General features: G+C 49.7%; 1 protein-coding gene across 2 annotated transcripts in view; it reads left to right on the top strand.

Moving 5' to 3' along the window:
- ACP7 (acid phosphatase 7, tartrate resistant (putative)) overlaps positions 1-8,820 on the top strand; it is a 27,188-nt gene extending 18,368 nt beyond the window's left edge. The window contains exons 12-13 of one of the 2 annotated variants that reach the window (XM_023229524.2): positions 4,552-4,689; positions 7,366-8,820. In XM_023229524.2, the coding sequence (XP_023085292.1) occupies positions 4,552-4,689; positions 7,366-7,431 (204 nt within the window). In that variant the 3' untranslated portion in view covers positions 7,432-8,820. The remainder of the gene's footprint in view (positions 1-4,551; positions 4,690-7,365) is intronic. The other variant, XM_026447715.2, reaches the window with a different exon arrangement.
- The last annotated feature ends 3,745 nt before the right edge of the window (positions 8,821-12,565 follow it).

The raw sequence follows: 12,565 nt of genomic DNA, 5'->3' as shown, positions 1-12,565 counted from the left end.
TTCCTTCCTTCCTTCCTTCCTTCCTTCCTTCCTTCCTTCCTTCCTTTTTTGAGATGGAGTTTCACTCTTGTTGCCCAGGTTGGAGTGCAGTGGCACGATCTTGGCTCACTGCAACCTCCACATCCCGGGATCAAGCCATTGCCCTGCCTCAGCCTCTCGAGTACTTGGGATTATAAGTGCCCACCCCCATGCCCGGTTAAATTTTGTATTTTTAGTAGAGATGAGGTTTCACCATGTTGGCGAGGCTGATCTCGAACTCCTGACCTCAGGTGATCAGCCCACCTTGGCCTCCCAAAGTGCTGGGATTATAGGTGAGAGCCACTGCGGCCAGGCTTACTGTGCTGTTCTAATGGGGATTTTCTGTCGCCCTCACTCTTCCAAGATTTATTAATTGAGATCCTCCTGCAAGGCTGACTTGTGTCTTCTGCCACATTTGTTCAGTTGGTTAGTTGTTTATTTATGTCTGTGTGAACTCATGGGTAATTTATTTTACTCTGCAGGTTATTATCCAACACGACTGTTATTTATCTGGATGTTTAAGTTGTGCCGGCTCCGGCCATCAGTGGGCTCCTGTCTCCTTTCCACTCGTCCCCTCCTTATTCTCTGGCACTTCAAAACATTCCAGGATCATCATGTGTTTTTTCTGCTCAGCCTTGGAATCTACCCCTTCTCCATGGAGCGAGGCTGAGTTTTTTAATTTTTAAATTTAATTAAAAAAATTTTGGCCACACACAGTGGCTCACACCTGTAATCCCAACACTTTGCAAGGCCGAGGCGGGCAGGTTGCTTGAGGTCAGGAGTTCGAGGCCAGTCTGGGCAACATGGTGAAACCCCGTCTCTACAAAAAAAAATACAAAATTTAGCCATGCATGGCGGTGCACACCTGTAGTCCCAGCTACTTGGGAGGCCAAAGTGGGAGGATCATTTGAGCCCGAGAAGTCGAAGCTGCAGTGAGCTGAGATTGTGCTACTGCACTCTAGCCTGGGGACAGAGCGAGACCCCATCTCAAAAACAAAAATGTTTTTAATGGAGACAGTCTCACTATGTTGCCCAGGCTGATCTCGAATTCCTGGGCTTAAGTAATTCCCCCGCTTGGCCTTCCAAAGCTACTGCTAATAAATGATTAAGAGCAACATGAGGCAGGGTGCGGTGGCTCATGCATGTAATCCTAGCACTTTGGGAGGCTGAGATGGGTGGATGGCTTGAGTCTAGGAGTTTGAGACCAATGACGAAACCAATTATTATTTTTTATATATATGTATATATATATATATAAGTAAGAATCACTTGTAATAAAAATTCAAACGATTACAGACGACAGGAGGTGAACAGCAGCCACTCTCACCGCACATTGCCCCACTCTCAGCTGTTGACTCTCTTGAGGCATTTTATAATGTTCTCTGCATATACAAATGAGTAATTGTTTAGATAGAGACATATTACTGTATTGCTTACTTTAAAAAACAAAAACAAAAACCACTTAGATTGTGAGTCATGCCCCAGTGGTTCTCAAACTTGGTCCACATCAGAATTACCTGGGGAGCTTTTAAAACTCCAATGCTTGGACCTGACCCTGGACAAAATACCAGAATCCCTGGCATTGATCTCCCAGAGTAGCTGCCACGTGGAGCACGAAATAGAATGCTGTCAGCACCAGATGGCTTCTCACGGCCCTTGGCAGCCAGGCTCTGCCCATGGGTGACTGCTATTCTGATTTTATCAGCACAAATTGGTTTTTTTCTTTAATTAAAAAATTTGAGGCTGGGCGCGGTGGCTCACGCCTGTAATCCCAACACTTTGGGAAGCTGAGGTGGGCATATCACCTGAGGTCAGGAGTTTGAGACCAGCCTGCCCAACATGGTGAAACCCCGTCTCTACTAAAAACAAAAAATTAGCCGGGCGTGGTGGCGGGCACCTGTAATCCCAGCTACTCAGGAGGCTGAAGCAGGAGGATCACTTGAACCCAGAAGGCAGAGGTTGCAGTGAGCCAAAATCACGCCATTGCACTCCAGCCTGGGCGACAAGAGCAAAACTCTGTCTCAAAAATAAAAAAATTTTTTAAAAATTGAAGTTATTTCAGACCAATAGAAAAGTTGCACTAACAATACAAGGACTTTCCATATCCACTTCACCAAGATTTCCCAAATATGAACATTTAACCACTTTTTTTTTTTTTTAAGATGGAGTTTCACTCTTGTTGCCTAGGCTGGAGTGCAATTAGCATGATCTCTGCTTACTGCAACCTCTGCCTCCTGGGTTCAAGCAATACTCCTGCCTCAGCCTCCCGAGTAGCTGGGATTACAGGCATGCGCCACCACACCTGGCTAATTTTGTATTTTTAGTAGAGACGGGGTTTCTCCACATTGGTCAGGCTGGTCTCAAACTCCCGACCTCAGGTGATCTGCCTCCTCGGCCTCCCAAAGTGCTGGGATTACGAGCGTGAGCCACCGTGCCTGGCTTAACCACATTTTTAAAGAAAAAAATAGAGATGGGATCCAGCTCTGTCACCCAGGCTGGAGTGCAGTGGCTCTATCATAGCTCACTGCAGCCTCCACCTCCTGGGCTCAAACCATTCTCCTGACTCAGCCTCTTGAGTAGCTGGAACTATACACATGCCCGGCTAATATTTTTTTAACTTAATTTTTACTTTTTGTAGAGACAGGGTCTTGCTATGTTGCCCAGGCTTGTCTTGAACCCCTGGCCTCAAGCAGTCCTCCTGCCTTGGCCTCCCAACGTGCTGGGATTCCAGGTGTCAGCCACTGTGCTTAGCTAAACATATTTGTTTTAATGTCTTTCTCTTTCCATTTTAGTCTTATTTTCAGGTCTAATCAAGAGCAGGTTGTAGACATGATTCCCCTTTACCACTTCCTCTGTATTTCCTAAAAAACAACAACAACAACAACAAAAAACCTCTTAAAAATCATCACAGTATAGTTATCAAATTCAAGAAGTTAACATTGATAATATACTATTATCTACTCTACAGACCTTATTCAAGTTTAGCCAGTAGTCCCCTTGGTGTCTTTTAAATCAAAGCAAAGATTTCTCCCCCCGCTACCAGCCCACGATCTGACATCATGTGCTGTATTTAGGTGTCTTGTCTCTTTCATTCCTTTCTTTCTTTTCTTTCTTTTTTTTTTTTTTTCAGACGGAGTCTCGCTCTGTCACCCAGGATGGAGTTCAGTGGCAAGATCTTGGTTCACTGCAACCTCCGTCTCCCGGGTTCAAGTGATTCTCCTGCCTCAGCCTCCTGAGTAGCTGAGACTACAGGCCTGCGCCACCACACTCGGCTAATTATTGTATTTTTAGTAGAGATAGGGTTTCACCATGTAGGCCAGGCTGGTCTCGAACTCCTGACCTCATGATCTGCCCGCCTCGGCCTCCCAAAGTGCTGGGATTACAGGCATGAGCCACCGCACCCAGCTGCACGATGTCTTTCTAACCTCTTTGAGCCTCTGATTTCTCAGCTGACAGTGTGGTATGGATGGGTCTCATTACTGATGATACTCACTTTGATCACTCGGTTAGGGAGGTGTCTGCCAGCCCTCTCCACCATAAAGTGACTCTCTTTTTTCCTATGTAATTAACAAGCATCTCCTGGAGAGATACTTTGAGACTATGCAAACGTCCTGTTATGCCTCAAACTTTCCCTGCTAGTTTTATCATCCATTCCTCATCCTTACTTCAACCTGGTATTACAATGCTGGGTGCAAAATGGTGACTTTCCTCGCTCTGGCATCCTCTCTGCTCCTCAAGCCTGGCTTTTCTGCGGCAAGCACGAGCATTCTGTTTCCCCAGGCGTTGGGGTTTTAAAAAGCTTTCTTGGAGGGTCTACTGTGCAGCCAGGCTTCAGATCCAGTGATTCCTCTGTTCTTCGAATTGCTTTTTCCCCTTCACACACATCTTGGCCATCTTCCTGTCTCACCCCGCTTCCCTGCTTTGCGATGACTATGCTATAATGTATTTAACTGACTCCCTGATGGGCGTTGGGATGGCTTCCGGTTCAGAGCTTTCACTGTAATGTTGTAGTGGGCAGAGTCTTACACAGCCATGTACTTTTCTAGAAGTCAGAGACTTGGAGCAAGGGAAGCCTGCCCGGGACAAAATGTTCAATTGCGAAGCATTATTGTGGCCAAGTCTTTTTGTTTTTGTTTTTGTTTGAGACAGTCTCACTCTGTTGCCCAGGCTGGAGTGCAGTGGCATGATCTTGGCTCACTGCAACCTCCGCCTCCCAGGTTCAAACAATTGTCCTGCCTCAGCCTCCCAAGTAGGTGGGACTATAGTCGTCCGCCACCACACCGGGCTAATTTTTATATTTTTAGTAGAGACAGGGTTTCACCATGTTGGCCAGGCAGGTCTCTGACTCCCAACCTCAATTGATCTGTCATTCTTGGTCTGCTGGGATTATAGGCGTGAGCCACCAGGCCTGGTCTCTATGGCCAAGTCTTAACTGTCTTTCTTGCGGGCAGCAGGGTCCTGGGCTGGCAGGTCATTTCTGCTTCCCTGCGGGTCCTCCACCTGCCCTGGGTCTGACCAGTTCTCCCTTCCCAGGGCTGTGAGGAGCGGCTGACGCCCTTTGCTGTCTTCCCGAGGCCCTGGAGTGCCGTGCGTGTGAAGGAGTACGGGTACACCCGGCTGCACATCCTCAACGGGACCCACATCCACATCCAGCAGGTGTCGGACGACCAGGTCAGTGAGGGGCAGGTCCTAGTCATCTGACTGCACAGCCAAGCCCCGCCGGGCAAATGAGTTGTTAAAAACATGGACTCGGCCGGGCACAGTGGCTCATGCCTGCAACACCTGCAAGTTGGTGGGGCTAAGGCACGAGGATTGCTTGAGTCCAGGAGTTCAATACCAGCCTGGGTAACATGGTGAGACCTAGTCTCTACAAAAAATACAAAAATTAGGCCAGGTGTGCTGGTTCACACCTGAAATCCCAGCACTTTGGGAGGCCGAGGCAGATGGATCACTTGAGGTCAGGAGTTAGAGACCAGCCTGACCAACATGGTGAAAACCTGTCTCTACTAAAAATACAAAAATTAGCTCCCCATGGTGGCAGGTGCCTGTAATCCCACCTACATGGGAGGCTGAGGAAGGAGAATCACTTAAATCCGGGAGGCGGAGGTTGCGGTGAGCTGAGATGGCGCCACTGCACTCCAGCCTGGGAGACAGAATGAGACTCTGTCTTGGAAAAAAAACAAAAACAAAAACAAAAATTAGCCAAGTGTGGTGGCAGAAGTCTGTAGTCCCAACTACTTGGGAGGCTGAGGCAGAGGATCACTTGAGCCTAGGAGTTAGAGTTTGCAGTGAGCTATGATCTCGCGTCTGTACTCCAGCCTGGGCAACAGAGTGAGACCCTAACTCAAAACAAAAAAACAAACAAATGTGGACTGTAGAACTAGAAACCTGCTCCTGCTACTTACCAGCTGAATGACTTTGAGCCACTCATCTAACTTTTTTTTTTTTTTGAGATGGAGTCTCGCTCTGTCGCCCAGTCTGGAGTGTAGTGGCGCGATCTCTGCTCACTGCAACCTTCACCTCCCAGGTTCAGGAAATTCTCCTACCTCAGCCTCCCGAGTAGCTGGTATCACAGGCACCCACCACCACACCTGGCTAATTTTTCATATTTTTAGTAGAGACGAGGTTTCACCACTCTAGCCTGGGCGACAGAGTGAGACTCTGTCTCAAAAATAAATAAATAAATAAATAAATAAATAAATAATAACATAAAGTGCTACTAAAGGCTGGGCGCAGTGGCTCAAGCCTGTAATCCCAGCACTTTGGGAGGCCGAGACGGGCGGATCACGAGGTCAGGAGATCGAGACCATCTTGGCTAACACAGTGAAACCCCCTCTCTACTAAAAAATACAAAAATCTAGCTGGGCGAGGTGGCAGGCGCCTGTAGTCCCAGCTACTCAGGAGGCCGAGGCAGGAGAATGGTGTGAACCCGGGAGGCGAAGCTTGCAGTGAGCTGAGATCCGGCCACTGCACTCTAGCCTGGGCGACACAGCGAGACTCCGTCTCAAAAAAAAAAAAGTGCTACTAAATACAGAGCATCTAGGCAGTGCCTGGTATGCAGTAGGTGCTCAATAAATCATAAATATTATCATTTTAAAAAAACTACAATGGCAAAAATAAAGAAAGGTGAGCCATTATTATTTGGGTCCACCTAACCTTCAGCCACCCCTACCACATACCCATCTTATTATTTCCCCCCACCTGTGTCCCACCCTGCCATCTTTATCTTCCCCTGCCTCACAGTGGGAAATGCCTACAAAATTTACCAAGTTCTGCACTATTCTAAGCATTTTATATATAATAAGTCCTTCAACCCCCACGTAGTCTGTGAGGTGGAAACTGTGATCATCCCCTTTCACAGACGGGGAAACTGAGGCTCAAAGAAGTTAGATAAGTGGGCCCAGCACGGGGGCTCACGCCTGTAATCCCAGGACTTTGGGAGGCTGAGGCAGGTGGATCACTTGAGGTCAGGAGTTCAAGACCAGCCTGGCCAACATGGTGAAACCTTGTCTCTAGTGAAAAATACAAAAATTAGCCAGGCGTGGTGGTGCGCGCCTGTAATCCCAGCTGCTCGGGATACTGGGGCAGAATGGCTTGAACCTGGGAAGCAGAGGTTGCAGTGAATCAAGATCGTGCCACTGCACTCCAGCCTGGGTGACACAACAAGACTCTGTCTCCAAAAAAAAAACAAAAGAAGGCCGGGCGTGGTGGTTCAAGCCTGTAATCCCAGCACTTTGGGAGGCCGAGACGGGTGGATCACGAGGTCAGGAGATCGAGACCATCCTGGCTAACACGGTGAAACCCCGTCTCTACTAAAAAAATACAAAAAACTAGCCGGGCGATTTGGCGGGCGCCTGTAGTCCCAGCTATTCGGGAGGCTGAGGCAGGAGAATGGCGTAAACCTAGGAGGCCGAGCTTGCAGTGAGCTGAGATCCGGCCACTGCACTCCAGCCTGGGCGGCAGAGCGAGACTCCGTCTCAAAAAAAAAAAAAAAAAAAAAAAACAAGAGAGAGAGAGAGAGAGGGAGGTGCTGGAATATAAAGCAAGGTCTGTCTGACTTCAGAGTTTGTGCTCTAAGAATAGCCTACACTTACATAGCCCTTTCCATATGCTGGGCTCCGTTTACAAATACTATCTCATTTAACTCCCACAACATCTATGATGTGGGTACTGTCACTCTCCCCACCACTTTTCAGATGAGGAAAACTGAGGCCCAGAGAGGTCTAGCCACTTGCTCAGGGTTGTACAGCCCACCAGAGGGCAGAGAGGGGATTGGAACCCAGGCCATCTGGCCCCGGAGTTCAGGCTTTCAGCTCTAACTACTGTCCCTGTTTTTGTCCCTCACAGGATGGGAAGATCGTAGATGATGTCTGGGTGGTGAGACCCCTGTTTGGCCGGAGGATGTACCTCTAGGGATGGGGGCAGCTCTCCTCCAGATGCCTACGTTTTGCTGCGTTGGCTGCTGTGACCAGAAACTGCCCAAGCCCTTTTTGGGGACTTGGGTGGGCCCTGACTCCCCTGCCCTCCAGAGGCCCCATGTAGGGTGCATGCAGCCCTATGGAGCTGGGGCAGCTGTTCCCTCCTGGAGAGGTGGGAGCCCTGGCTGGCTGTGGAGGGCGGGCAGGTGTGCGGGCACAGAGTGACACAGAGCAGGTCTCTGCTGGCAGGGCCCCACCCTCCTGCATAGCTCTGATCAGGCGAGGTGCCCGCAGGGCTTCAGGAATCAAGAGGCTTAAGCTGTGGCTCCATGGACTCTGCGCATCTTCCGGGGATACCCCTGGGCTGCCTCCTGTCCTGCCCACCGGGCAAGGGCATCACCAGCCTTCCGTCAGCAAGGTGGCCACAACCGTCATGACACTACTCACCAGCAGGTGGTGTCGGGGTCTTTATCTTCTGATCGTGGCATTGAGAGTTGGTCTGAAGCCTGGCTCCTGCTTCACTGCTCCAGGACTGCTACCAAGAGTCCCTTCATGCCTCAGTTTCCCAGCCTGGCACCGTCTTATCCGGGAAGAGGAGACGTGTTAACACTCTTGCCTCCCAGCTAGGACAGATGACGAACCATGAGAGGCCACAGACTTGCCAGTTCCTTCCCTCTTTCCTTCCTTTCTTTCCCGTCTTTTATTTATTGAATCATAATTTATCCAGCATCTACCCTGTGCCAGGCTCTGTTCTCAGAGCTGGAGAGACGGCCATGAACAAGACAGAGATCTCGGCCCTCACAGAGCTGACACCCTAACCAGAGTTGGACAAAAACCACGATAAATGAGTTAGTTAAATGGCGATTTGTGCATAGAAAATGCAGGGACAGTGAGGGAGCGGTTGCAGTTCAGGGGGATCTCACTGAGAGGGCAACATTTGATCTGAAGGAGGTGGGGAAGGAGCCAAGTGGCCAGACATCTGGGGAAAGAGCGTTCCAGGCAGAGGAATAGCCAGGGCAAAGGCCCTGAGACAGAAATGTGCCTGGCCGGCCGGGTACAGTAACTCACATCTGTAGTCCCAGCACTTTGGGAGGCTGAGGCGGGCGGATCACTTGAGCCCAGGAGTTTGAGACCAGCCTGGTTGACACAGCGAAACCCTGTCTCTACCAAAACTATGAAAATTAGCTGGGCATGGTGGTGTGTGCCTGTAGTCCCAGCTGCCCAGAAGTCTGAGGTGGGAGGATGGCTTGAGCCCAGGAGGTTGAGGCTGCAGTGAGCCATGATTGTGCCACTGCACCCCAACCTGGGCAACAGAGCAACACCTTGTCTCAAAAAATATTTCTAAATAAAAAAGTTTTAAAAAGAGAAAAATAAAACAAAGAAACGTGCCTGCCCTGTTGGAGCATCCACGAGGAGGCCACTGTGGCTGGAGCAGGGAGAAGTGAGAGGGAGACCAAGCTTGAGGACAGGGCAGTGGTGGGGACGGCTTTTACGGGGCCTTACAGGCCAAGGTGAGGACTGTGGGTGGAGCCAGGGGAGGCTCTGAGCAGGTGAAGGAAGTGGTCGGACTCCACGAGTCACAGGTAAAGGCCCCAGGGCTGACGGCTGCCCTGGGGCCTGCCGGCTCCCAGCCCTGCCAGATGACCTGAGACCTATCTATTCCCCCATCATGACCGTGAGTTTGATACCTCCGCCAAATCCTCCCAGGCCTCTGCTCGGGCTGGGCCGGGGACTCTGGGCTCCCCTGCAGTTCCAGTCCTGCCCATTCTAGGCCGTTCTGGAGATAGGTCTCTCTGACTCCCCCACTGGACTTCAACCTCAGAAGGACGGGGCCCAGAGCTGCGTCCCAGCATTGCCCAGCACAAGATAGATGCTTAATAAATATTGATTGCCTTAATGAAGGCCACCACATGCCAGGCTCTGGCCAGGCAATGCCAGGGACAGTGATGAATTGGCTACAGTCATGCCCTCTGGGAGCTCGCAGGCAGGCAGGGAAACACAGTTACTCAACACAGGTGATGAGCAGTGAGAGAATCCCGTGGCGGGCCAGTCCAAGATCGTGAGGTCACAAGCTGGACGGTCATGGAGTGCTGTGGCCACTGGCTGAACTGGTGCCCTGTGTGGGCCTGGCATGCCCTGTCCCGGGCTGGGTGAGGCTGTGGACATGCCGGGAGGTGGCAACCTCCACAGAGGGCAGAGGTTGGACACTGGTGTCAAACAGAAACTGGTTCAAATCCCAGCTCCGCCAATTCCTGTGTGACCATGGGCAAGTCGGCAACCCTCTCTGAATCTCTGTTTCTTCATCTGTAACCCAATAATGATAATATTCTATGAGGCTGCCTTGGGGTTAAATGAGATTGAAAGCCTTGGGATCGATCTTGATTCCTCTTTTTCTCATGCTCCACATCCAAGTGTCTAGAAAATCCTGTTTGCCTTGCCTTCGAAATCGATATAAACTCCATTTTTTTTTTTTTTTTTTTGACAAGGAGTTTCACTCTTGTCGCTCAGGCTGGAGTGCAGTGGTGTGAGCTCACTGCAACCTCTGCCTTCCAGGTTCAAGCAATTCTCCTGACTCAGCCTCCCAAGTAGCTGGGATTACAGGAGCGTGCCATCACTCCTGGCTAATTTTTTTTTTTTTTTTTTGAGACGGAGTCTCGCTCTGTCGCCCAGGCTGGAGTGCAGTGGCGCAATCTCAGCTCACTGCAAGCTCCGCCGCCCGGGTTCATGCCATTCTTCTGCCTCAACTCCTGGCTAATTTTCATATTTTTAATAAAGATGGGGTTTTACCGTGTTGGCCAGGCTGATCTCGAACTCCTGACCTCAGGTGATCCGCCTGCCTCGGTCTCTCAAAGTGCTAGAATTACAGGCGTGAGCCACCACGCCTGGGTCGATCTAGACTCTCTACACTTTTGCCGCCTCCAAAGCCCCCACTCTGGTCCTGTCTACACTCATTTCCTACAGACTCCTTGGACTCCCTGCTCCCTCCTTGTCCCTGGAGTCTGTTCCCCACACACAACCAAAGGCACCTGTAAACACCTGCATCAGATCACATCCGCCCCTGCTCACAGATCTCCCATGGTTCCGTCTCAGGTCCACGAGGCCCCAGACGATTTTACCCCGTCACCCGTCTGTCCTCATCCCCTTCAATCACCCCCTCGCCCACTCTGCTGCAGCCACACTGGCCTCTGCATTGGACTCACCGCCCACTTTTGCACTGGCAGTTCCCTCTGCTGGGGACACTGTTCCCCCAGGGATCCCTTTCTCCCCTCCCCTCCCTCAGTCCTTACTCAGTGTCACCCTCTCTGACCCTCTTGTTTAAAATAGCTCCACCTAATTGGAGGTCATTGAGTTCAGTGAAATAAGCCAGGCACAGAAAGACAAACCTCGCATGTTCTCACTCGCTTGTGGGAGCTAAAAGTCGAAACAATTGATCTCACGGACACAGCGAGTAGAAGGATGGTGGCCAGAGGCTGGGAAGGGTGCTGGGGGGCTGCAGGGGATGGGCTTTTTTTGTTTCTCTTTTTGTTTTTTGAGATGGAGTCTTGCTGTTTCGCCCAGGCTGGACTGTAGTGGTGAGATACCAGCTCACTGCAACCTCTGCCTCCTGGGTTCAAGCAATTCTCCTGCCTCAGCCTTCTGAGTATCTGGGATTATAGGCACCCACCACCACACCTGACTAATTTTTATAATTTTAGCAGAGACAGGGTTTCACCATGTTGGCCAGGCTGGTCTCGAACTCCCGACCTCAAGTGATCCACCTGCCTCGGCATTCCAAAGTGCTGGGATTACAGGCGTGAGCCACCGTGCCCAGCCTTGGTTTTGTTAATGGGTTAAAAAAAAAAAAAAAAAAGAATGAATAAGACCTACTATTTGATCACCCAACAAGGTGACTATTCTCAATAATTGCACATTTTTAAATAACTAAAAGAGTGTGATTGGGTTGTGACACAAAGGATAAATGCTTGAGGGAATGGATACCCCATTCTCCATGATGTGATTACTTCACGTTGCATGCCTGTGTCAAAATATCTCACATACCCCATAAATACACACACTTACTACTGACCCAACAAAAATTAAAACCTAAGACTGGGCACTGTGGCTTATATCTGTAACCCCAGCACTTTGGAAGGCTGAGGTGGGAGGATCACTTGAACTCAGGAGTTTGAGACCAGCCTGGCCAACATGACAAAACCCCGTCTCTAGCAAAACTACAATTAGCTGGGTGTGGTGGTATGCACCTGTGGTCCAGCCACTCAGGAGGCTGACGTGGAAAAATCGCTGGAGTCCAGGAATTTGAGGCTGCAATGAGCCAAGATCGTGCCATTGCACACCAGCCTGGATGACAGAGTGAGATCCTATCTCAAAAAACAAATCAATCAATAAATAAAAATTAATTAATTCTTAAAAAATTAATAATAATAAAATAAAACAGCTTTACCCTCCACACACCTCCCATCTCCCTTCCCTGCTTTATATTCCTTCTGAGGGCTGGGTGCAATGGTTCCACGCCTATAATCCCAGCACTTTGGGAGGCCAAGGTGGGCAGGTCACCTGAGGTCAGGAGTTCAAGACCAACCAGAGGTCATCGGGCTGGCCAACATGGTGAAACCCTGTCTCTAGTAAAAATACAAAATTAGCCAGGTGTGGTCATGCACACCTGTAATCCCAGCTACTCAGGATACAGGAGAATCGTTTGAACCTGGGAGGCAGAGGTTGCAGTGAGCCAAGATAGCACCACTGCACTCCAACCTGGGTGACAGAGCAAGACTCCATCTCAAAAAAAAAAAAAAAAAAAGGCATTTACATCTTGTGACCCACCATATAGACATGTTTAATTATTTGTTCCTTTACTCCCCCAACAGAATGTGAGTTCCCTAGACCGCAGGGTTTTTTGTTTGTTTGTTTGTTTTTTGCCAGTTCTGTCCCCCACTGTTACCTTGGTCCCTGGTATACAGTAGGTGCTCAATAAATGTGGTTTGTACGGAAGAAGGAAGGCATGAGAAATAAAGGTAAAATGCTTAGCACAGGGCCTGGCACTGAGGGATGCTTATCAGTAGGAATGACAGTGACTTAGGTGACTCAGATAAAGGCTCAGCCCTTGGGAGCTTCCTGTGGCTGGGTGTGCA

This window comes from Piliocolobus tephrosceles, chromosome 21, assembly GCF_002776525.5.
Source record: "Piliocolobus tephrosceles isolate RC106 chromosome 21, ASM277652v3, whole genome shotgun sequence".
Taxonomy (NCBI): domain Eukaryota; kingdom Metazoa; phylum Chordata; class Mammalia; order Primates; family Cercopithecidae; genus Piliocolobus; species Piliocolobus tephrosceles.
Note: the sequence above shows the minus strand (reverse complement) of the source record. Positions and strands in the feature narration are given on the sequence as shown.